At 41.6% G+C, this 25,982-nt stretch overlaps 1 protein-coding gene across 5 annotated transcripts in view; it reads left to right on the top strand.

Moving 5' to 3' along the window:
• IGSF3 (immunoglobulin superfamily member 3) overlaps window positions 1-25,982 on the top strand; it is a 158,712-nt gene that overhangs the window by 84,790 nt on the left and 47,940 nt on the right. For 2 of the 5 annotated variants that reach the window (XM_056819254.1, XM_056819255.1), the window contains exons 3-6: window positions 7,746-8,123; window positions 13,023-13,433; window positions 20,773-21,162; window positions 22,894-22,953. In XM_056819254.1, coding sequence (XP_056675232.1) covers window positions 7,746-8,123; window positions 13,023-13,433; window positions 20,773-21,162; window positions 22,894-22,953 — 1,239 coding nt within the window. The remainder of the gene's footprint in view (window positions 1-7,745; window positions 8,124-13,022; window positions 13,434-20,772; window positions 21,163-22,893; window positions 22,954-25,982) is intronic. The other 3 variants (XM_056819258.1, XM_056819257.1, XM_056819256.1) reach the window with 2 other exon arrangements.

Genomic DNA, 25,982 nt, shown 5'->3' with positions numbered 1-25,982 from the left:
CCCATAAGTGCTTAAGCATGCCAGGTACACCATATTAAACCTTGAGAATTACCCCACCCTCCAAAAAAAAGGGTTAAAAAAAGGTCTCTTCTCTCAAGGAGATCACATTATAATGGGGAAGGAACATGCAAACAACTGTACAGACAAGATATTTTCAGTGTACACATTTCAGAAGCAGGGTGGTGGTAGAGAGGACCAGGAAAGGCCTCTTATAGACGCTCAGATTTGAGCTGAGTCTCTTTTTTTTCCCCCTCTGGTAATATTTTATTATAATTTTTCCCAATTTGTTTTCTGACATTTTATGATCCAGCTTCCCTCCCCTCCTTCCCCCTTCCTGAGACTGTAAGCAATTTGATAGAGGTTATACAAGTGCTATTAAGCACTGCATATTTCCATATTCATCATGTTGTGAAAGAAGACACATATCACACATACAACAAAAACCTCATGAAGAAAATAAAGTGGGAAATGGTGTGCTTCGATTTCTCTGAAGCATTCAGGCGCCCTTAGTTTAGCATTTTTCATCCTAAGTCTTTGGGAGTTGTCTCGGATCTTTGCATTGCTGATATAGCTGAGCCATTCACAGTTGATCACAGTTGAGTCTTGAAGGAAGCCAGGAAACCTAGAGCATTCCAGGCCTGGGAGACAGATGGTAGAAAGATAGGGAAGCAAGAAGGAAATGAACACCAAGACATCTCCTGTTGTTGCCGGATTGTAGAATTTGTGGAGAGAGTGAATTGTGAAAAGACTGGAAAGGTATGAAGTGGCTAGGTTGTGAAGGGTTTAAAAAACTCAGGGGGAAGCTGGGTAGCTCAGTGGATTGAGAGCCAGGCCTAGAGATGGGAGGTCCTGGGTTCAAATCTGACCTCAGACACTTCCCAGCTGTGTGACCCTGGGCAAGTCACTTGACTCCTATTGCCTAGCCCTTACCACTCTTATGCCTTGGAACCAATACACATATTGATTCCAAGACAGAAGGTAAGGGTTATTAAAAATAAATAAATAAAAATAAAAAACTCGGTATTTTATATTTGATTCTAGAGGTAATAGGGAGCCACTAGTGTTTATTTAGAAGGGAGAGGAAGGAGGCAGGTAGGTGGCTGAGTGGATAGAGAGCGTCTAGAGACAGATGGTCCTGGATTCAAATATGGTCTCAGATTCTTTATAGCTGTGTGACCTTGGGCAAATTACTTAACCCCTGTGGCCTAGCCTTTACCACTCTTCTGCCTTGGAACCAATCCTTAGTATTAATTCTAAGACAGAATGAAAGAGGGTTTTTTTTTTTGTTTGTTTGTTTTAATGTAGTGAGGGGAGGTTATGACCAGGGAATAAGCCAACTGTTCAAAGTTTCAAAGGACAAAACTCACTCTCTTACACAGACCTTGCCCTTTCTCTAGCTCTTTGTAGGTTTGTTTGTTTGTTTGTTTTGTCCCTTAGAGATTTACTCATTTTGCACAACCTATCTTGCTTGACTTCTGTAGGGATTGATGCATGAGAAGATTTTGGAATCTTGGCATCAGGGGTGAAACTTTCATTGGAGTTGTGAGAAGATAGGCATACTGATACATGGTTGGTGGATCTGTAAATTAGTACAACCATTTTGGAAAGCAGTTTGGAATTATGGGAATAAAATGACTAAAATGTCCATACTTTTTGACCCTGAGATTACATTATTAGACTTTTACCCTGAGGTCATTAATAAAAAGAAAATCCTCATATACACCAAAATAGTAGCATCTTTTGTGATAGCAAGAAACAAAGTATATTTCACTGACTGTTGAATGACTAAACAAATTGCTGTATGTGAATATAATGGAAGAGCATCTAATTCTTGTATATTACTATAAGAAACAGCAGAGAAACATCAGAAAATATGAACTAATACAGAATGAAGTAAGCAAATCCAAGAAACCAAAAATAAACAATGAAAATGAAATAACAAATTCCCAAATAATTGAAAATTAATACTGCAAAATTTCAAAGAACAAGCATGGTTCCATAGAAGAGATGTGAGAATGCATTTCTGTTCACTCCTTTTTAGAGGTGGGAGGTCAACAAGTATAAAACATTGTATATATTTTCAGATTTTTCCTCAATGGACTGATTAGTTTTACTGATTGTTTTTTCTTTTAAAAATTTTCTTTGTTGGATGGGATGACTCTCTGGGAGGGATTAGGGCTAGAAGAAGAAACTTAAGCAATGCAAAAACAAAAGCTACAGTTTTTTAAAAAAGAAAAGAGTAGCATCTATGGAAGTTATGGAGACTCAGTTACCTATTTACTAGACCAGAATGAATTCTGCTAGCCATATTCAATCAAGCCGGCATTTATTAAGTTACTGCTGTGTTCCAGGTACTAGGGATACAAATACAAAAACCCGAAATAATCTCTGTTCTCCATTGGAGGAACTATCTACATTATGGAAGAAGGAAGGAGGGAAGGAACCAAGGAAATAAGTATCTACTATATGTCAGGCACTGTGCTAAGGATTTTACAAATATTGTGAGATTTAATCCTCACTGAGGGGGAGGTGTTATTATAGAAACCTCATTTTATTGATGAGGAAACTGAGTCAGACATTAAATTTGGCTTTTCCAGGGTCACAGAGCTAATAAGTATCTGAAGATGATTTGTACTTCGGTCTTCCTAATACCAAGTCCTCTGCTATATCTGCCATTTGCCTTCAGGACTTGTGCTAGCTCTTGGGCAGATCAAGAAAGGATGCATGTAGGTTGTCTTGAAGGAAGTGAAAGATTATTTGAGGCAGAGGTTAAAAGGAAGTACATTTCAACCATGAAGAAAGTTAGTATAAAGACAGAGAAAGAAGATGGAGAGGGGTAGCTGTGTGGTTCAGTGGATAGAGAGCCAGGCCTAGAAATGGGAAGACCTGTGTTCATATATGACCTCAGACATTCTTAGCTGTGTGATCCTGGGCAAGTCACTTAACTCAGCTGCCTAGCTTTAACTATTCTCCTGCCTTGGAACAAATACTTAGTATCAATTCTTTTTTTTTTTTAAACCCTTACCTTCCATCTTGGAGTCAATACTGTGTATTGGTTCTAAGGCAGAAGAGTGGTAAGGGCTAGGCAATGGTGGGGGTGAGTGACTTGCTCAGAGTCACACAGCTAGGAAGTGTCTATGATCAGGTTTGAACCCAGGCCCTACAATCTCTGAGCCTGGCTCTCCATCCACTGAGCCACCCAGTTATCCCCCTTAGTATCAATTCTAAAACAGAAGGTAAGGGGCTTAAAAGGAAGGGAGGATGGAAGAGAGGGAAAAAATAGAGGAAAGGAAGGAAAAGAAAGGGGAGAAAGGGGGAGGGAGGGAGAGAGAGAGAGAGAGAGAGAGAGAGAGAGAGAGAGAGAGAGAGAGAGAGAGAGAGAGAGAGAGACAGAATCCTGTGAGCAATTTGTATGAACTCTTACAGAGTGTGGGAAGGGAAATAATGTATGAGAATAGAAATCTATATTGGGACCAAATTATGAAATTCTTTACAAGCCCAATAAGGAGTTTTATATTTGTTCCTAGAAGTAATACAGAGATACTGGGAATGACATAGTCCATTCTGACTTAAAGGAAATCACTCCGCATGGATGATGGATTAGAGAAGAGAGAGGCTTGAGTCAGGGATGCCAATTAGGAAGCTGTTGCGATAGTTTAGGTGAATGGCTAGAAGGGCCTGAACTAAAGAGAAAGCTTTGTCAGTAAAGAAAAAGGATCAGATATCTGAGATAGAATGGAGATAGAAACAGCAAGATTTGGTGATTGATTGGATGTGATGGGAGAGGGAGAGTGGGGAATTGAGTATGATAGCAAGATTGGGAAACTGGAGGAATTGGTTGTGCCTTGGCTATAAATAAGGAACTAGGTACCAGGGTAGGCTCGGGGAGAAAGACAGTGAGTTCTCTTTGGGGCTGTAGAGTTTGAGATGTCTCTGGGACACCCATTTTGCAGTGTCCACATTTAGGCTGTTTGATGTTTACTTACAATGTATATAGAATCCTTGAACTGCCTAACCCATAGGATTATTGTTGTAGGTCAAGCATAAGCCTGTGCTTCTAAAACATTCCAACGTGCGGTTAAATGAGCTGCTTTTGTAATCTAGAGAGCCTCTAAGTAGGTTGGAAAAATCATCTGAAGGCAGGATAATTTTTTTTTTAATGAGAAAACCCATACTTTTAAGAGAAGACTGTGATAGTCACAGGGAGGTAGTGTGGAAAGAGCCCTGGATTCACCGTGAATGGTTCTGCCACTGTAGGTCATCTGCATGACCTCTGACAAGTCATTTAACTTCTTTGGCCTTTGATGAAAGGGTTGAACCCATGGCCTCTTGGGCCCCTTCCAGTTCCATATCCATGACACTGGTATTTTGCACCCCAAATCCTGGAAGGGATGTAGTGGAGGTGCCTGGACTGGATTAGACGAAGCTTTGCCTCATGGATACTGGTTTGCCTGTTGTGATTTAGATGGCAGCCTGACAGTAGCTGTTAAGGGTTTGCTCAGTTGGGTGTATCAATTTTTCCTTGGTTGTCAGTTCATTGGAGTTTGTGGCGGGTGGCTGTATTCCAGCCCTCAAGATTTACGTTTGAATGCAGTGGCTTATGGTGGGCAGCCATTCACCGGAGCTCTGGCCCAGTGCCCTTTGTGGGCCAGCAGAAGGAGGAGAAACCAAACAATGCCTCCCTGGGTGGCATCAGACAAGGGAGGGAAGGCTAGATTTGAGAACAGAACGAAGCCCCATTAAGATCCTCTTGGCTGATTGTGGGAGGGTCAGGTTAATATTTAGACTGTTTGGGAGGTTTCTAAGAACTAACTTGTCCTTCTTGTGGCTCCTGGAGCCATAGTAACCCATCCCTGTTGCCTCGGCTCATCAGTCGCCCTCCTGGTTTTCCTTTGCCTTTCTGTTGGTCTAGGCTTGACCCTTTGGTCCTCTGCTTTAAGAGCATTCCCCAAAGCTTGCCTGAATGTCTCCCAGCCTTGCCCCAGTCCCCTGCCCACCGTAGCCAGGATTCAGCCCCTCAGTCTTTGCAGTCTCCACTGCTTGCTTTCTCTACTACTCACCAAGATGGCTGGACTCAAGCATTTGTCAATCTACCAGCATTTACCCTATTATGTGGCTGGCACCGTACTAGACCCTGGAGATACAAATTCCCCAAACTGACCGTTTCCTTCCTACTTACCTGTTAAGTACTCTGGCCATGGAAAGGGCTTCAGCATGTTTGCTGATTCGTAAAGATAGGATATGGACAAATAAATATGAAGCTATGGAGGGGGGGAGGAAGAACTGATCCATTATACAACAAAGGTTGGCAGTGCCCAAGAATGGTCTCTCCTTCCTGGTTTTCCTTCTAGATTTACTGAAATATTCTACCTTTTTTTTAAAACCTTTACTTTTTTCCCAGTGACAACTCTAGGACAGAAGGGCAAGGGCTAGGGAAATGAGGGTAAGTGACTTGCCCAGGGTCTCACAACTAGGAAGTGTCTGAGACCAGATTTCACCCCAGGTCCTACTTCTTCCAGGCCTGGCATTCTAGCTGCCCTTCTGCCAGAGACCTTTCCAGGTATGTTATTTCCCCTCACCCTGCAGGTGACCTCACTCTGAGATTGTCTGCCTCCCATTTATAATGTGTACCTTGTGTGTATATTTTTGTTTGCACTTTGAGGACAGAATTGAGGGAGGGGAGGGGTTGCCTTTCTTTCTATCTCCAGCACCTAGTATAGTGCTTGACACATAGTAAAGAATAAATGCTTGTTGATTGATTGAACTGGGGGGATCAGGAAAGTCCTTTTGGAAAAGATGGGCACTTGAATTCAAACTTGAAGGAAGAGGATAGCTGGGTGACTCAGTGGAATGAGAGTCAGACCTAGAGACAGGATGTCCTGGGTTCAAATGTACCTCAGGCACTTCCTAGCTGGGTGACCCTGGGTAAGTCACTTAACCCCTATTGCCTACTCCTTACAACTCTTCTGCCTTGGAACCCATACACAGTATTGATTCTAAGAAGGTAGATAAGGATTTACAGAAAAGGAGGGGGAAAAAACTCAAAGGGAACAAATGGTTCCAAAAGATAGGACATAGAATTGTTGGTTTCTAGAAGAACTCTCAGGAGCTCTCTTGTCCAACCTCCTAATTTTACTCATGAGAAAATGGTGGCCATGGATGCTATTGGTCTTGCCCAAGGTTAAAGAGGTAGTAATAGCATGAGGCAAGATTTGAACCCATGTTTCCTGACCTGGTTGGACCTATGATTTCATTGGTATGGGGAAAGAACTGAATGAAGACACTCACTCTCCTACCTGCTACTGACACCTTCTCTGCAGTTTAGTCCTACATTGCTGTCTAAGGTATTGTGAGATTAAGTGACTAGCCCAGAGTCCTGGTGGGGCAGCTAAGGTGTCTCGGTGGATAGAGTCAACCTGGAGGCAGGAAGATTCATCTTTAGGAGTTCAAATCTGGTCCCCTTCCCCTTCCCCTTCCCCTTCCCCTTCCCTTTTTTTTTTTCTTTTCTTTTTACCATCTGTCTTAATATCATTCTTAAGACAGAAGAGCAAGCAAGAGCAAGGCAATTGGAGTTAAGTGACTTACCTGGGGTCACACAGTGAGGATGTGTCTGAGGTCATATTTGAACCCAGGTCCTCTCAACTCCCGGCCCTGCTCTCTATCCACTGTGCTACCTAGCTGCCCCTCATGTTTTCTTTTTCTAATGTGCCTTTATTCATCCTATTTCCAGTGCTTAAAATGTCATCCTCTCTTGTACTACATTTCCAAGTATTCAAATCCCACCTATCTTTCAAGAAACTACTTAAATGTTATCTCCACCATGAATTCTTCCCTGACTTCCTTCCTCTGACAGTTCTCTACCTGCTGCTAGCTTTCCTCTTTTCCATTATCTAGTTTACCACCTCCTTTTGTTATATATTCAAGTATCCCAGCTGGGATTTTAATTATTTATATTGAGTTTATAGCCTCTGAGTTCCTCCCTGCCTCCATCTCCTGGCTTCTCTGGCCACTGAAGACTCACCTTGAATCCTGCCTTCTACCAGAATCCTTTGTGTCTCTCCCTACTCTCCAGCACCTGCTCTCTAAGATTCTCTCCCATTTGCACTCGTACAGCATATAGATATATCTTGAATGGACATAGTTATTTGTATGTCGTCTCTCCCATTGGAATGTGCTCTCCTTGGGGACGGGGACTGTGATTTTTGCCCTTCTGTGTATACACAGCCCTCAGCCCCATGCCTGGCACACGTAATAAATACTTAGTGCATGCTCGTTGACCGATTTAACAAAATAAAAGCAATAATCATGTTTATATTTATCATATTTATCATATTTTAGTCTTCACTTTAAAGTAGGAGATCCAGGAAATAATTTTGTCTGTGGATTTGTGCAATCAACCTGATTTCTTTTCATTTTGGGGGAGTATTTCTGTACTTCAGTTCCTACTGACATGTTTCTACTTCTGTTTATAAACAATTAAAGTGATTATTCCTAAGGGTTAGACAGTTAAAGGCAATAAAGACCTGGTCTTGTATGTGAAATTACCATATATGTAAAATAGGGATGCTACCTTACCAGAATGAGTTTTAATTAATATTTATAAATCACAGTGGCTGCTAAGACATTTATATTGCAATTATTACTACTGTCATATGAACAATAAACTCTTTGAACAATGCAGCCCGTTTTGTCTTTCGGTCTGAGTTAAAAGCCTGATATCTCTCTCTCTCTTTTTCCGTGTCTAGGTGTGGTGTCAGCACAGAGACAAGTCACTGTCCAAGAGGGACCGCTTTATCGCACGGAGGGCTCCCATATCACCATCTGGTGTAATGTCAGTGGCTTTCAGGGACCCTCTGAGCAGAATTTCCAGTGGTCCATTTACCTGCCGTCTGCTCCCGAACGGGAGGTGCAAATCGTCAGCACCATTGACCCTTCCTTCCCTTACGCCATCTATACCCAGAGAGTCCGCACTGGGAAGATCTACGTGGAGAGGATCCAAGGCAATTCAGCCTTACTGCATATCACAGAATTGCAGGCCCGGGATGCAGGGGAGTATGAGTGCCACACGCCCAACACAGACGAGAGGTACTTTGGAAGTTATAGTGCCAAGATGAACCTCATAGGTAAGGGAGCAGATGTTTTTCAAACAGGGGAAGGATTCCAGCAATGGGAGTTTTGGCCTTCTGGCGCTTTGTTTTGTTTTGTGAATTCCATTGATTAAAAATCACGTTGGGGACATCTGGGTGACTCTCACTGGATCAAGAGCTGTGTCTAAAGATGGGAGATGTCTGACTGGGTGACCCTGGGCAAGTCACAACCCCTATTGCCTAGCCCTTATCCCTCTTCTGCCAGGAAACTGCTATTTAGTATCCATTCCACTGATCCACCTAGCTTCCCCTAGCCAGGACATTCTTTTTTTTCCTCCTAACTCCTGTCTTAGAATCAATGTTGTGTATTGGTTCCAAGGCCGAAGAGAGGTAAGGGCTAGGCAGTGGAGTTAAGTGACTTGCTAAGAAGAGTCTGAACCAGGATGTCCCATTTCCAGGCCCGGCTCTCAATCCACTGATCCACCTAAGCTGCTCTTAGTCAGTACATTCATTTCTTCACCCTAAAACCTTTACCTTCCCTCTTAGAATCAATACTGTTTTTTGGTTCCAAGGCAGAAAAGAGGTACAGGCTAGTCAATGGGGGTTAAGTGACTTGCCCAGGGTCATGCAGCTAGGAAGTGTCTGAGGCCAGATTGGAACCCATCTCTAGGCTTAGCCCTCCATTCCCTGAGCCACCCAGCTGCCCCTAGCCAGCACATTTTTGTCTGCAGGAATATAAGACAAAAAGATCCAAGGATTCTGGGAAGGCTTGCCAGAGGTGCTTCCAATTGATCTGGACCTTAAAGGATGACTAGGAATTCAAAGAGGTGAAAAAGGAGGTGAGGGCATTCCAGAGATGAGAATTAGCCTGAGAAAATTGAAACCAGGTTTTGTTCTAACATGGGGAAGGGAAATGATGAGTAGTGGAAACGGGGAGTTAATATTGAGTAAACTACGAGAGTAGAGGGAAGGCGCCGGGCAGTGAAGTTGCTGAAATCCCTTGGAGAAAGGTGGGAAGGCTTTCAGCAGCTGTAGAGCTTCCAATCGGATTCAGAAATGAATGGGAAGCTGTTCCAGTGGATAAAGGATGAAGCTGAGGTGGTCGCAGTTCTTTATTTAAATCCTGACAGTCCTTTCCAAGTCTTGTAGCTCCATGCATAAGAAATGGCAAACCAGCTGCTTCCTTGGCTGAGATGCTCCATAAAGGAAGGGAGGAGTGGGAGGAAGAAGGGGGTGGAAATCCTGAAATTCGATGGATGGCATTGGTCACAGAGCCTATGTTCTGCCAATGCAAATGCATTAAAAATAACTAGGCTGTGGAGTGTTCTTCTGTCAATGAGCCAAAATTCTGCATCTCTTCCTTTCAAATTCTTATTAATTTAATTAAGCAGGATTGTTAGCAGCTCTTAGTTGACACAACTCACTATCTTTTGTTTACTTTTTTTTTCCTCTAGAGGGCCTATACCCCAGCAGGTGGCCTTTTAAACCAAAATATTAATTATTTCCTTCCAGCCCCAGGGAAAGTATAAACAACAAGTATAGCTAGATGGTGTAAGAAGGGGGATAGTTTAGTGGATACAAAGCCAGGTCTAGAGATGAGCAGTCCTGGATTCAAATTTGGCCTAAAATACTTCTTAGGTATGTTACCCTGGGCAAGTCACTTAACTCCCATTGTGTAGCCCTCACTGATCTTCACCTTTAGAACCAAGAGAGAAGGGAGGGAGGAACAGAAGGAAGGAAGGAAGGAAGGAAGGAAGGAAGGAAGGAAGGAAGGAAGGAAGGAAGGAAGGAAGGAAGGAAGGAAGGAAGGAAGGAAGGAAGGAAGGAAGGAAGGAAGGAAGGAGGGAGGGAGGGAGGGAGGGAGGGAGGGAGGGAGGGAGGGAGGGAGGGAGGGAGGGAGGGAGGGAGGGAAGGAAGGAAGGAAGGAAGGAAGGAAGGAAGGAAGGAAGGAAGGAAGGAAGGAAGGAAGGAAGGAAGGAAGGAAGGAAGGTATCTGAATAGGGAGGAATTCTGGGAAACTGGGGGTAGAGTTACCATTATTCCAGATCCATGTTGCCACTACACTGTAGTTGCCTGCCAATGTGTATGATTCACCAACCTGGTGAATGAAAATTGACCATTAGAGGGCAGCTAAATTAGAAAATGATTATTCACATTACAGTAGCATACTTCTCTTTATTAAAAAAAAATTCTTTACCTCCTTTTGCATATTTTAAGTATTTACAGATAATTTACCACTTAACTGGAAAATTGGATTGAAAATGTTTTGGGGGAGGGGCTAGGTAGTACAATGGATAGAGCACTGGGCTTAGAGTAAGGAGGACTCATCTTCATGAGTTTAAATCAAGCTTCAGACACTTATTAGCTGTGTGACACTGGATAAATCACTTAATCCTGTTGACCTCAGTTTCCTCCTCTCTAAAATGAGCTAGAGAAGGAAATGGCAAACCACTCCAGTATCTTTTCCATGAAAGACCCAAATGGAGTCCTGAAGAGTTGGGTATGACTGAAGTGACTAAACAACAATAATCAATTAATCACTGAATATTTATTAAGCACCTACTATGTGCCAAGCACTGTGTGTGCCAGGAATTAGAGCCCTAGAGACAAAAACAAAACAATCAATGCCTGAAAGAAATTTACATTTTATCAGTCAGATGATATGTATATAAATATGCTCAAAATATATAAATTGTACATTTTGGAGATCAGAAAAGTGTTTCTGAAAGGTTGTTTTTTTTTTAATGCTTTGCTTCTGTCTTAAAATTGATCCTAAATATCAGTTCCAAGTCACAAGAGTGTTACTTAAGATTTTAAAGGCAATAAAGGACCCTTAGAGTTAGAGGTGAGAAGGGAGAAAGACAACCAATAGAAAGGCAGAAGACCAGTCTGCCTGGACCATAAACTAGGAATGGGAGTAATGTATAAAGTTGGAAAGGTTCTTTGGAAGAGCTTAAACTAAGCAAAAGAACTTTTATTTAATTTTATTTTGAAACTCTTGCCCTTATCTTAGAATCAATTCTAAGACAGAAGTGTGACAAAAACTGTGCAGTTGAGATTAAGTGACTTGCCCAGGGTCACACAGCTAGGAAGTGTCTGAGTTCAGATTTGAACTTATGTTTAATATTAAAGGCAATAGGGAGCCAAGGGAGTTTATTGAAAAATGGAGGTACAGGATCAGACCTGCACCTGAGGGAAATCATTTTAGCAGATGGGAGAAGGATGGATTAGAGGAAATAGATTTGAACCTATTAGGAGTTTGTTGTAGTAGTCCCAGCCAGAGGTGATAAGAGCTTGACTAAGGTGGTGGCCTCATGAGTAGGAGAGTTGTGCAAGAGATAGAAAGAAATTAATTGATAAGATGTGGCAACTAATTGAATACATGGGGCAAGGGAGATTATGGAACCCAGGATAATGCCAAGGAGGCAAATGTGGGCAACATAAAAGAATGGTGGTACCCTCAGCAGAAAGAGACGTTTTCAGGTTATTAGAAGGCGAGGAGATCTGGGGGTAAAAGATGAGTTCTTTGGGGGATGTGTTGAATTTAGGATGCCTCTGGACACATAGTTTTAAATCTCCAAACCAGAGTGTGAATATGGTATCCTGGAGAGAAATTGTGGCTTGCCATATAAATTTGGAAATCCTTTCAAAGATAATCATGGAAACCTTTGTAGACAATGAGGTGGAAGGGGTAGTTGGGAGTTGGTGGGAGGAAAAAAGGAGGAGAAGAAAGTACAGGATAGAACCTTAGGGTACATATGTAGTTTAGGATATGATAAGGATGACCCAGGAAAGGAATACTGATAAGGAGCTATCAGGCTGATAGGAAGAGAGCCAGGAGAGAGCAGTATCTTGGGCAACCAGAGTAGAGCAAATATCCAAGAGGAGAGGATAGTCAGTCGTGTGGAATGTGTAAACTGCAAAGCTTTAGTTTGAGAGTTTTCTGCTGTTTGAAAAAGTGCAAACATCTTTGATGTAACATAAATCAAGGGGAAAACCCAGTTTGACTTCTAAAAAATTGTACTTGCGCAACTTTTCAGGGAACTAATCTATTTTGTAAAGTGACATACACTCATATTTTACACAGTGTTGTAAATTCCCAGAATGCTAGACCCACCCATATGCATATTCATGGTAAGTGTAAAAGCCCATTCTGATGCCAAATAGAAAGGATTTTTGAAGTGTCTTGCAACTTTCCCTATGCTTTCCATTAGCATAGGTAATTGAAATTTGACCATTTGTCTGGGATGCTACCAGGGGGGAAAGGGTTTCCTACATTGGAGAAGGGGAAAGGAATAAGCATTTATTAAGAGCCTACTGTGTGCTAAGCACTTTGAAAATATTATCTTATTTGATTAGTCTCTAAATTCTCTTCTCACTGCAAGATTTTTTAATTGTTATGATTTTATTTCAATTGTTTTTTACCTTTGTATTTTTAGTGCTTGGCATGTAATAGGTATTTAGTAAATACTGGTTGGTTGATTGAATCATATATTGAAGGCCAGAAGGGTCCTCAGAGGTTATTGAACCTATCAAATGTCTTCATTTTATAGCTGAGGAAACTGAGGCCAACAAAGTTGAATTGACTTGTTTCCCAAGGTCACTCAGGGAGACAGCAACAGAACTGGGTTTTGAATCCAGGTCCTCTGATGCCAATCTAGTACTGTTGCTATGGCATTGCTGTATTATTCTAATTCTCATTTTTTATAACACTTGCCTTCTGTCTTAGTGTCAACTCTGTGACAAAAGAGCATTAAAGGATAAGGTAATGAAGGTTAAATGACTTCCCCAAGGTCCTACAGCTAGGAAGGGTCTGAGTTCACATTTTAACACAGGTCCTCCCAATTCCAGGTCTGGCACTCTATCTACTGTGCCACCCAGCTGCCCCAGCATTGGTGTATTATTCTTAACATATTTACATTTTCCATTCTTTAGTGATCCCGGATTCCCTTCAAGCAACAGCAACACCACAGACTCTTCAGAAGGTGGAGCAGGACTCTCTGGAACTGACTTGTGATGTAGCCACAGAAACATCACAGCATAGTCACCTCTCGGTTACCTGGTACAGACAGAGGGCTGGCGAGAAGCCTGTGGAGGTGATCTCTTTGAGCCGGGATTTTGTGCTCCATTCTAGCAGTGAGTATGCCCAGAGGCAGACCTTGGGAGAGGTTCGCCTGGACAAGTTGGGAGAGACTACCTTCAGACTCACGGTTTACCACCTGCAGACATCTGACCAGGGCGAGTTCTACTGTGAGGCTGCTGAATGGATCCAGGATCCCGACAAGTCATGGTACCCCATGACCCTCAAGCGTTCAGAAGGAACTGTGGTCAACGTCCAGCCGACTGGTTAGTGTCTGGGAGCCTCTCTTCCTTTCCCTTTGATTGGTGCTTTATTTCCCTGGATGTGTGGGTTGTTGGGCACTGGAGTGGGTAAATTTGGGGACCATTAAAAATCAAACTGATTTTTGTGTCTATATGGCATGCGATGCCATAGCTAGACATCTTTGCAACCAGGGCAGATATCATAAGTCACTCTGGGCATGCAGCCAAAGTAGGCTCGTAGTTTTTGAGGGATGGCATGTGCGGAGAGGACACTGCACTAATTCTGTTGAGTGAGAGAGTATAGAAAAAGAAACCCCTGGACACTGATTCAAGGCTGCTTTTTGTGGAGGCTGATCCATAGGGTGGGGACAGGAGAGGAGAACAGGGCTGGGGGGGAAGAATTCTCTTCAGCCTTCAATTCATGCCAACCATTTCATGCTATTATAACTAATTAGTCTTGCTAACTAGATGTTTAATTCTATTGTTTTCTGAACTGCTAAAAGACCACAGATGCTGTCAGCATCCTGAATTCAGTGCCTTGGGACAAAGCCCCAATTGCCCTGCCCTAGTTATGACTCTAATGGTCTATTAAATATTTTCTTACCTAGGGACCAATGAAGTTGGGAAATGTTTAGTGTAAGTACTTTTAAGAAAGCCTGTTATTTTATTTGTGAAACATTAGGATCCTGTACAAATTATTGTGCAAATGCCAAATTTGTGGTATATGATCCCAGGAAGAATCATGATATACATTTATGTAATTAATCTCAGAAAGGTAGAGGATGATGTTAAGCCAGCTTGCAAGAGTCTTAATGAAATCATGTGCTCTACTATAATGACTGCAATAGACTAGAAACTTCTTGGAGGAAAGGACTGTCTGTTGTATTTATACCCCCAGATGGGTGCCTGACACATAGTAGGTGCTTAACAAATGTTTGCTTATTATTTGATTTTGGTAGGGAACTTGAAAAATATTTCTTCCTGAGAATGGTTTCCAGATGTTTGATTCTTTTAACTCTCAGTGGACAGCAGAAAAAGAGAGAGATGTGGCTAGTGAAGGAGTGCCATGTTAAGATAGTATCCTTTTGACTCTATGAGGGAGAAATGGATAAAGATCAGACTGTACCATATACAGTTTTCCACTATTGATGTTTGAAAACAATAAATAGCTAGGATTCCAGACCTCTGCTGCCTCCATGAGCCACAAGATAAATAAGAGACGAGAACATAGTCATGAGCCAAGCTTGGGTCAAGACTGGAGAACAGATGTCCTGAGTGTTAAATGGGTTTGGTTTTGCTCAGTCAAGCTACTAGTGTATGCTTTTGCCTGGGAAGACTTTCTTTGAATGACTCTGTTGCTAATATTTAAGTTGTTTGGGGTTTCTTTGTGAATCCACCAAATATTCAAATATAAAAGTGTGTTAGGTGTGAGTATATGCTTGAGTGACCTGTGGAAGGACGAGCCTAGGTCAGTTCAAAGGAGGAGATGGGAAAGTTCTGTTTGGATTCTTCTAATTGTAAAAGAGAAAAAAAAGTCATTTGGAAGAGTTTTCTTCTTGCTCAGAGATTCTGAACCTTATGGTGTCCATGTGAAGCCTATGGACCTTTTCTCATACACATATGTTTAAATGCCTAAAACAAAATACATAGGATTGCAAAGGAAGACAAAGAAGCTATTTTCTGCCATCCAAATTCAGTGATACTGCCTCCTTCTCCCTTACCATCCCTCAGTTTAACTTCTGGTCTAGCTGTTCAATGTCTTCCTTCCTTCCTTCCTTCCTTCCTTCCTTCCTTCCTTCCTTCCTTCCTTCCTTCCTTCCTTCCTTCCTTCCTTCCTTCCTTCCTTCCTTCCTTCCTTCCTTCCTTCCTTCCTTCCTTCCTTCCTTCCTTCCTTCCTTCCTTCCTTCCTTCCTTCCTTCCTTCCTTCCTTCCTTCCTTCCTTCCTTCCTTCCTTCCTTCCTTCCTTCCTTCCTTCCTTCCTTCCTTCCTTCCTCCCTCCCTCCCTCCCTCCCTCCCTCCCTCCCTCCCTCCCTCCCTCCCTCCCTCCCTCTCTCCCTCTTTCTTTCTTTCTTTCTTTCTTTCTTTCTTTCTTTCTTTCTTTCTTTCTTTCTTTCTTTCTTTCTTTCTTTCTTTCTTTCTTTCTTTCTTTCTTTCTTTCTCTCTTTCTCTCTTTCTCTCTTTCTCTCTTTCTCTCTTTCTCTCTTTCTCTCTTTCTCTCTTCTCTCTCTTTCTCTCTTTCTCTCTTTCTCTCTTTCTCTCTTTCTCTCTCTCTCTCTTTCTCTCTCTCTCTCTCTCTCTCTCTCTCTCTCTCTCTCTCTCTCCCTTCCCTCCCTCCCTCCCTCCCTCCCTCCCTCCCTCCCTCCCTCCCCTCCCTTCCTCCCTTCCTTCCTTCCTTCCTTCCTTCCTTCCTTCCTTCCTTCCTTCCTTCCTTCCTTCCTTCCTTCCTTCCTTCCCTCACTCCCTCCCTCCCTCCCTCCCTCCCTCCCTCCCTCCCCCTTACCTTCTTAGTATCAATTTTAAGACAGAAGAGTGAACTAGGCAGTGGGAGTACAAGTGACTTGTCCAGGGTCACACAAACAGGAAGTACCCAAGGCCATATTTGAATCTAGGTCCTCTGAACTCTAGGCCTGGTTCTCTGTCCACTGTGCTACCTAGTTGCCTCTATGTATTAATTTCCATGATTATCTAGAAATCTAATGCAGTGTTAGATCTGGGGGGGGGGGCATGTCATTAAAAAGATGCTCTCTAACCAGCTCCTGGAGTATTCAGAAGTGTCTGGATCTTTTAGACATCCTGAAATGAATCACTGGACAAGAATTTATTCATCCGTCAGTAAGCATTTACTATTATTATTATTTTTCTAATCTTTACCTTCTATCTTTGAAGCAATACTGTGTATTGGTTCCAACACAGAAGAGGGGTAAGGGCTAAGCAATGAGACTTAAGGGACTTGCCCAGGGTCACACAGCTAGGAAGTTTCTCAGGTCAAATTTGAACTCAGGATCTCCCACATCTAGGCTTTCTATCTACTGGGCCACTTAGCTGCCTTCAGTGTGTACTTATTAAACTAGTGTTTTTCAGGAACAGTACAAGGCTTCCATTTTAGCTAGGAAGGTACTGTCAACGTGGAATCTAGAAGTCCCCAGTTTATTTAGTAGGGAAGTAGAAACCCCAGGTTTTGACCTTGTCACAGGAGAGTTTTCCCCCTGAGGGAAGGTCCCACTTCACAGGACAATGGACATCCTGGTAGTTTGGGTGGGAGATAAACCCTATCGGAAGTCAAGTGACTCTTTGGTGCTACAGGCAGCACGTCAATCTCACAAGCTGATGGTCCCAAGTTTGATCCTTGGAAGGAGGGTGTGATAAACTGGGAAAGGCTTCTGGAGACTAGAAGAGTCACTGGTGAAGTGGGACCTTCCCTCAGGGGGAAAACTCTCCTGTGACAAGGTCAAAACCTGGGGGTTCTCCCTCCCAACTAAATAAACTGGGGATCTCTAGATTTCCACATTGACAGTACATATAGACACTTATCTATATCCATACACACACATGTCCATGAACATATACACAGATGTGTGGGTATATATTGTATGAGTATGTTTATGTACCTATTAAAAAGGTCATTTATGGTGGTGAGGATTTTTAAAGTTCTCAGTCATAATTATTCAGCAAGCATTTATTAAGCACCTACTGTGTTACAGACTTAAGGTGGATGTCAGGGATCCAGATATTAAAAGGAAATGGCTGTTAAGAGCTAGGGATGGGGAAGATGCTCAGGAAAAGTTTTGTGTAGATGGAAGTCCTTAAGCTGAGTATTGAGGGTGGGGAGGTGGGGGGATGGATTAGAAATTCTAAGAGCTGGCACGGGACAGGGAGGATACTTCAGGCGTGGGAGAGACATAAAGGCAAGGAGAGATAGATAGTCATGTGAGGGAGAACAAGAAGGCCATTTGACCAGAACTCAGAGTGGGGGAAAGGAAGTGATAAATAATTAGGTTAGAAAGGTAGTTGGTGGCCAGGCTGTAAAGGACCGCCTCAATTGTCATCAAGAAGAGTTTATATTTTATTTTGAAGTCAGTAAGGTATTAATTGATTAGGAGAATGATGCAGAAAGACTTTCGCTCTGAGAAAATCATTCTGATAGCACTGGAATTCCAGACAATATATTGGGCATAAAGAAAGACAAAAAGCAAAGCTAGGGAGCAGCTAGGTGTCAGATAAAGATCCAGACCTGAAGATGGAAGATCTCCATGTCACTTCCTAGTTGTGTGACCCTGGGCAAGTCACTTAACCCCTTATGCCTAGTCCTTACTGCTTTTCTTCCTCAGAACTAATATACAATATTGGTTCTAAGACTGAAGATAAGGGTTTAAAAACAGAAACAAAGGAGCTCTTGTCTTCAGAAAGCTTACATTCTTCTAGAGGGAAACAATGTGTACACAGATAAGAAAATACAAAATATATATGAAATTATAGTTGCCAGTGGGGAGATAACTAACAACTGGGGACTTCAGGAATTTGTGTAAGGGGGGAATGCTTGAGCTGAGTCTTGAAGGAACCAGGGATCCCCTGAGGTAGAGGTGGGGAGGGAGGGATAGTCAGTGAAAGCCTGGAAGACACAAAATGGAATGCCAAGTTTGGAAAACAGCTAGTAGGCTAGTTTGGCTGAGATATAGAGTGAATGAAAGAGAATAATGATCAATTGGTCAGGAAAGGCTGGCTGAGTGGGAAAGAAAGGGTTCTTAGTTGGGAGAAGGCATTTCCTCAGGCTTCTTAACGAGATTCTTTCCTCTCCATCCTGAGTAACTTTAAGATTGGTCCTGAACTCTGAGTGCTCTTGAATTAGGTTGCCTGAGTTTAATCTTCTTTATTTTAATCATACCTACTTGGAGTTAGGATTTTCCAAATCTGACATGCAAATTCACCCAAGCTGTATCTTTTTGAAAGACAATCCCAGATTAACGGGGGGAAAAAAGATGGTTATGGCGTCAGTATATCACCTCCTGTCTATTTAGCTTCTGTGATAGCTTGCTTAAATGAGTGCCCTTCCCAAATCAGACTTAATGTTGCAGAAATAGTTCAGGAAGAAGTCACCTGGCAGAAGCTTGAGAGGTAAACCATTGGGTGCCAAAGAAATCCTGGGACTACAGTTCTTCTCCCTCCAGCAAAAAGTCATTTTTTCCCAGCCCCTCTCCCTGCATTGTAACGCCTCTGTTGTCCAGTAACCACATGACAATTGTATAAATGAAGATTTTCACGCTATTGGTATTTAAGTAGATATATGCTCCTCCCATGCCCTTTTTGACCTGGGCTGAATTCAAGCAGTTCTTTGCTTTAGTTATTAATAATAAAACTTTATAAAATATAATATTCATTATTGTATTTTAATTTTAATCTTTACACAATGAAGAGGCAAGTTGACACAGTGGAAATAAGACTTGTTCTGGAGTCTGACATGGGCACCTAAGTAATATAGTGAATAGACCATTGAGCTTGGAATCAGGAAGACTCAACTTCATGAGTTCAAATCTAACCTCAGACATTTACTAGCGGGGTGATCCTGGGCAAGTCACTTAATCCTGTTTGCCTCAGTTTCCTCATCTGTCCAATGAGCCTGAGGGACTTTTGTTCAAATTCTGTCTCTGATGCTCACTAAGTCTCTAAGTAAAGTTTGCTCTGTCAAAAGAAAAGATTGAAGTAGGCAGCCTTTGAAGTCCCCTCTAAGAAAATAAACCTATAATATATTATACATAATGAGCCTATATTATAATAATGTAAGATAACATTATTATGGCATAGGTATACTTTACTATATTATCCAGTTACATAATATGACATACTAACCATATAATGTTTTGTTATTATAGGTTTATATTATATATTTATTATGATGCTGGTTTCTCATCCTGTACTTTAAGGTTTGCTAACACCTCACATATATTATCTCATGAGCCACACAGTAGCCCCATCAGGTAAATGCTACAGATACTATCCCTATTTCAGAATTGAAGAAAGTAAGACTCAGAGGGATTGAATAACTTGTCAGTAGGATCAATGGTAGAATTGGAAAGGGCCTCAGAGTTCAACCATTCATTTTACAGATGAGGAAACTGAGGCCCTAAGGGTGAAATTCCTTGCCCAAGGTCACACAGAATCGGAATTTGAGACCAGGTTCCCCTGATCCCAAATGCATTGTTTTTTCCACCCCCAAATTGGGTGACTACTGCTGATGGCATCTTGCCATGGGCCATGGGTGCCACAACATAGATGATGGGGATGTTTATTCACATGCTGTCTTCCACATTCAATATAAGTTTTGAGGGCAGAGATTATTTTAATCTTTGTATCTCTAGAACTTGGCAGAATCACTGGTATACAGTAAGCAATTAATAAATGTCTGTTGGTGGATCATTATAAGGAAGAATATAGTAAATGTTCATTCTGTTCATCTCTGAATATATGAATATATAACAGGGTGAACAACTGGATGGAGCATTTATGCTTCAAAAACCTGACTGCCTAATGGAGATGGTGTCAACAGGTTTTTGGAATTTTTTTTCCATCCTGGAATTTCTACCTTGTCTTTATTTTTCTCTTGGTTATGGTTCATGAGTAGACCTAAGAGAGCAGCTGCTAGAGAATAATACTAGTCAATTCTTGGGCTGATTTGGGCTTTGGATCTCTAGTTTTAGGTCTTAGATACTCTCAGTTTTGTATATGAGAGAGAAGTGGGAGGGATAAAAAGAGGAGGAAGGGGGAGAGGGGAGAGACAGACAAAAAAGAGGGAGAGAGGGAGAATTTATTAACTATTTAATTTGTGCAAAAAATTTTGCCAAGTACTGAAAATATAAATTCAAATCTGAAATTAGTTGCTACCTAAAGGGCTTGATTTTGTTTTTAAGCCTATATTCTCTGTCTTGGTATTAATTCTAAGATAGAAGCGTGGTAAGGTCTAGGCAATTGGGGTTAAGTAACTTGCCCAGGATCACATAGCTAGAAAGTGTCTGAAGTCAAATTTGAACTCAGGTACTCACATACCAGATCTGATGCTCTATCCACTGAACCACCCAGATGTGCCCAAATTGCTTATATTCTTGGAATTAGTGAATCCAGGCTCTTGGGTTAGTTTTGAAATTTCTCTGACTTCTAGGTATTATTTAGTCCTCCAATTAATCTGGGTCTAGGTTAGGGGACATAATTTTGTTGTATTATCTTGGAATACTTGGCCAATGTTGTCAAGTGTTTTGTTGACATACTTTGGCTACTTGGGAACCATTATTTATCTGAAGTAGGTTGAAGCATATTTTGGCATCAGTGACCACTCATCTTTTCTTTTCCCCATTTTCTTCCATTCCTTTCTCAGACAAAGAGTTCAGTGTTCGACTAGAGACAGACAGACGGCTGTACACAGTCGGTGATCCAGTTGAGTTCCGCTGCATCCTTGAGGCTCAGAACATTCCAGACCGATACTTTGCTGTCTCCTGGGCTTTCAACAGCTCCCTCATTGCCAGCCTGGGGCCCAATGCTGTGCCCGTGCTCAACAGTGAATTTGCCCAGCGGGAAAGCCGGGGCCAACTCAAGGTGTCCAAAGAGAGTGACAGTGTCTTTGTGTTGAAGATCTATCATCTCCGCCAGGAGGACAGTGGTAAATACAACTGCCGGGTGACCGAGCGAGAGAAAACGGTGACCGGTGAATTCATCGACAAGGAAAGCAAACGCCCCAAGAATATACCCATCATTGTTCTCCCTCTTAGTAAGTAGAGAATTGTGCTTCTCCCTTCCCCCTTCTTCCTCATTCCCATTGTTTTCTGGTTTGGCAAATTGTGTCCTCACTTAAGGGAAACTGGAGGGTGACAGATGGGAGTGGGTGGCACTCCGTCTTGGTAACCACTCTACTGGGGAAAAACAAAACACTTAACCTCCCTTCCTTCTACAGCTCCTCTTCTTCAGCAATCACTGTATCTCTTTAGGTAGGCAGATCTTCAGAGGAATAGGAACTTCTTACACACCAAGCTTGTGGTTGTGCATGGGCAGACCTAAGGCTGCAACATGTTCCCCAAGAATCATAGATTTAGAGCTGGAAAGAACCTTACAAGCAATCAAGTCCAAGTACTTCATTTTCCATATGAGGAAACTGAGGCACAGGCCTATCAAGTGACTCTCATCTAACATCGCATAGCTACTAAGTATTTGAGGCTGAATTTGAACTGAGGTCCTCCTAAATCCAAATCCATTTCTCTACCCACTATTCTATATTGCCTCTCATGGACAACCTATAATACCCACAAGGTATAGATAGACCCTGGAATCTAGGAAAACTGTTTGTCTTCCTAGGGAAGCTAAACCCCAGAGATGTGGATGAGCTATAAGCCTCTCTGAGAGCTTTAACCTTTTGTGGAAGGATTTTCAGTCTTAGTTCAAACTATAATTTAGGAGAATGATGCTTAAGGTCAAGACTTCATAAAATTCAGAAGTTGGCATTTGCCTAAATCTTCCTGAATTAAAATTCTGGAAGAAAAATCAAAGAAAGGGGGAGCTAAGTACCACGGTGGGATAGACAGCCAGACCTGGAGAGGGGAGGACCTGGGTTCAAATTTGGCCTTATATACTTCCTAGCTTTGTGATCCAGGACAAGCCACTTAACCTCAATTGCCTGGCCCTTGCTGCTCCTCTGTCTTAGTGCTGATACTAAGACAGAAGATGAGGGTTTGTTTTTGGTTTTGTTTTTTAATGAAAGAATGAAACAGACCCTTTTATCCTAGATCTAGAGAATCATAGAGCTTTACTTTCTGTCCTCAGGAAGGGTTATTTCATTGAGCGCCTTGTTTCCAGGCAAGCCTACGTGGCTAAGGCAGGAAGTCCTCCCATGTATCTGATGTAAAGCTCTTAGTTTATATCTATTTCCCATTAGTTCTGTTGTGTGGAAATTAAGCAGTTAGTGTCTTTAAGGAACAAAAGAGATGGCGTCAACCTTTCCTAAACTTACTTTGTCCCAATTCCTTCAGTCTTTTCCTTTTTTCTCTTTATAACCTAGCTTTATTATTTTCATTGCTTTTCCCCTTTAACCATTTCTTCTTGGGGTTGCTATTGCCTTTAAAATATGGAATCTAGAATAAGGAATGGGGTCAAGATAGGGGTTTTCTGGTCCTCTTCTCCTTATACACCAGGATAATTTTCTCTCTTGTTCTTGTTTAAAAACATTCAATTCTCTTGAATTCTTTTTTCTTTTCCTTCCTTGGACTCTTTACTACTAGCTCCCACTCCTCCCCCTTCTTCTATCTTGTGGACTCTCTATCATTCTGTACTTGCTTTATCCAAGGACTTCATCTGGCTTTTCATCCACAAACTAATTATTTGTTGTTTGATAAAGATCAAATGGACAGCCACCATACTCAATATCTTCTTTTATCCTAAGAAATTTCCCCCAATTCCCTCCAAGAACTTGCTTGATGATGATCTGTGGCCTGCTATATTGCTTTTCCAGCAGATATCTGGGTAGTTAAAGTCCCCCAGCACCATCAGATCCTGCCCCAAGGCCACTTGGGTAAGTCTACCAGAGAACAAAAATGACCACAACAATTATGGTGATGATGATTATGCCTTGAATTCTAATGGTGCTTTTCTTCGCAAGAGCCCAGATTGCCTTTTTCTTCCAGGTTTCATCAAAAAAAAAATCTTTCTAAACTAGATTAAGGGGGAGGTGTGCTATCCATTTTCTATGAATGAAGAAACCAAAACATAGAAAAGTGAAATGCTACCCAACATTACTCATTTAATAATAGTAGGATTTTGTGCTTCTGACACCCAATCCAAGGCTCTCCTTAATAACTTACGTTGCATCATCAACTCTTGCCTTGGAGATCCTTGTAAACCAACATTATTCCTTTTAACTTCACCCAGATAATGTTTAATTGCAGCTTTCCTCTTTTACCTATCCTGGAAGCATGATTTGATCATCTTGATAGCCAAGGCAAGCACTAACACCCAATTGGCATTGTCCATGGTTCGCAAGCCACCTTATTTCATCTAGCCCAAAACTGTAATTCTTGTTATTATTATAAACCTACTGTATATATATGTACATGTATTTAAACATGTACATACACACGTACACATAAGATATGTGTGTATATATAAATATATGTATGTATATGGAGTTGCAATGGGTCTAGGACTGTGTTGGTGAACCTATGGCATACATGCTGGAGCATGCCAGAGGTGGCTGCTCCTCCTCTCCACATCCACCTGAGAACATTTCTTACATGACCCACCCCTATGCCCAACAGTCTAGTGGGAATACTTCTTCCCTCCCCTGTTTGGGGTAAGGCAGGGGGTTCACATGCTACATGAGGGTCGCAGTTTGACCACCCAGTCTCTAAATGGTTCGCCATCACTGGCCTAGAATGACTGCTCACCTAGATATTATTTTTTTACCTAAGGTAGATTTCCTGCCTTGATTCTGAAGTCATTACCTTTGGTCCATTGTTTTGACTAATCAGTAATAAACATAATTCTGAAGCCCTGGAAGAGTACCATGGTACCTGAAAGCCCTATTGTTATAATTTGTTATATTCCCTTCAGCTGAGTGTTTTATACTTCATCCCTGGCATTATTCTGAGAAACTCCAAATAAGCTAAAATCATGCTCATGGTAGAAAGAGCTGATGAGTTGACTTCCTGGAGGTAGGTCCTAAGGGGATATTGTGGAATAGTAGAAAAAATGCTAGATTTGGTGTCCAGGGACATAGGCTTGAATCCTGGCTGGGCTACATGATATTTAACCCCTTAGTCTCCTGATCTATAAAATAAAGGAAAGGGGCAAGATAACTTCCAAGGTCTTCTAGCTCCATATCTCTGATCCCGAGTTCTATCAAATCCTCTAGTGACAGGGAAGATAACAGAAATAGAAGTCATGTAGGACTGTGCTTATCTGTGCTTCCTAATTTGGAATTTGATTAAACTAATTGGTTTGAAGCTTCTTTTTCTTCTAATTTCATCTGATTTTTTTGTCAAAATTACTTCTATAAACTCGAGATATATACAGTTGTAGTACTTTGCCTTAACAACTAAAGTTTGTATTCTAAATAGTTATGGTCTCTTTATTCATTTTTTTTTCAGTCTAGTAGATTGGAGAGCTTTTGGCATGCACCCGAATGTTTTAGGGGGGAAAAGAAACTCAGAACCAAAGCTCTAAAGAAAGTGGATGGAGTAAAGAGTCACTGAGAATACAACAAGCATTTATTGAGTGTCTGTTAAAGTGTTCATAGCACTTTCCTAGACACCAGAGACATATTCTTCCTCCAGTGCTTCAAACTTTGTAAGCTCCTTAAGGGATAGAGACTTTTTTGATGTGATTTGCATTGTCTTGAATGTAGTATATTCTCTTTTTCTTTTATAAACCATTATCTTCCATCTTAGAATCAATAGTGTCGGAATTACTTGTCAACTCTGGGAGCAGGGAGGGAAGAGGGGTAGAAGACAACATGAGTCATGTAACTTTGGAAAACTTATGTGTAAATTTGTTATTGGAATTAAAAAATCTTCAAAAGAAAAAAGAATCAATATTGTGTATTATTTTCAAAGCAGAAAAGTGGCAAGGACTAGGCAATTGGGGCCGAGTGATTCGCCATGGGTCATAGCTAGAAAATGACTGAGGCCAGATTCGAACCTAGGACCTCACATCACTAGGCTTGGTGCTCATCTACTGATCTATCCAATTGCCTTTGTAATATATTCTTAATAATTGTTTGTTGAGGGGCACCTGGGTGGCTCCGTGGACAGAGAACCAGAACTAGACACAGAAGAAGTCTTGAGTTAAAATCTGGCCTCAGATACTTCCCAGCTGTGTGACCCTGGGCAACTCCCTTAACCCCAATTGCCAAGCCCTTATCACTCTTCTGCCTTGGAGCCAATACACAGCATTAATTCTAAGACAGAAGGTAAGGATTTTTTTAAAAATCACTTGTTGAATTAGATTGGATGGATGGCATTCCCACTCAAATCTACTGGAGTCTGGCAGCTATTCCAGGGTTAGAAAATATGGGTGTTCAAGAAGTAGACAGTATGAGTTGGGGATGGGTGGGTGGGTGGTGAACCAGCTCAGTCAGTGAACCCTTAATTGTTTAATGTAAGTCCAAAAACATATTCCCAGATTCTGTATAAATAGCGTTTGGACCATTAGTTGCTCTGAATTATCAGCATAGCTACCTCCTTTGTTATTGTAGGCTTTTGAGAAATAACCATGTGTTTATCTTAAAAAAAAAAAAAACTCCTCAAGGGTTTCCCCACCTTTTTTCTTCTTTCTAACTGTACCTAGAATGAACAGAAAAGGCAAGGTGTTGATGTACAGCTTATCTTTTGTCTGACTGATGCACAGGACTAAGAGGGGAATCAGAAGGGTTGGGGAGAATAATAAAAATTTCCTGTTTCTCAAAAAGCAGTTATAAATTAGAGTTTCAATTCTTAAAAATATTACGAACTGAAAAAACCCTTTCGTGTCACTAGTCTAGGTAATCGGAGGATGTGCCCTCCAATTTAAGGTCAGGCTATTCTCATGAGTTCTACATGGCCATAA

This window comes from Monodelphis domestica, chromosome 2 (assembly GCF_027887165.1).
Source record: "Monodelphis domestica isolate mMonDom1 chromosome 2, mMonDom1.pri, whole genome shotgun sequence".
Lineage (NCBI taxonomy): Eukaryota > Metazoa > Chordata > Mammalia > Didelphimorphia > Didelphidae > Monodelphis > Monodelphis domestica.
This window is presented reverse-complemented; position numbering and strand designations above follow the sequence as displayed.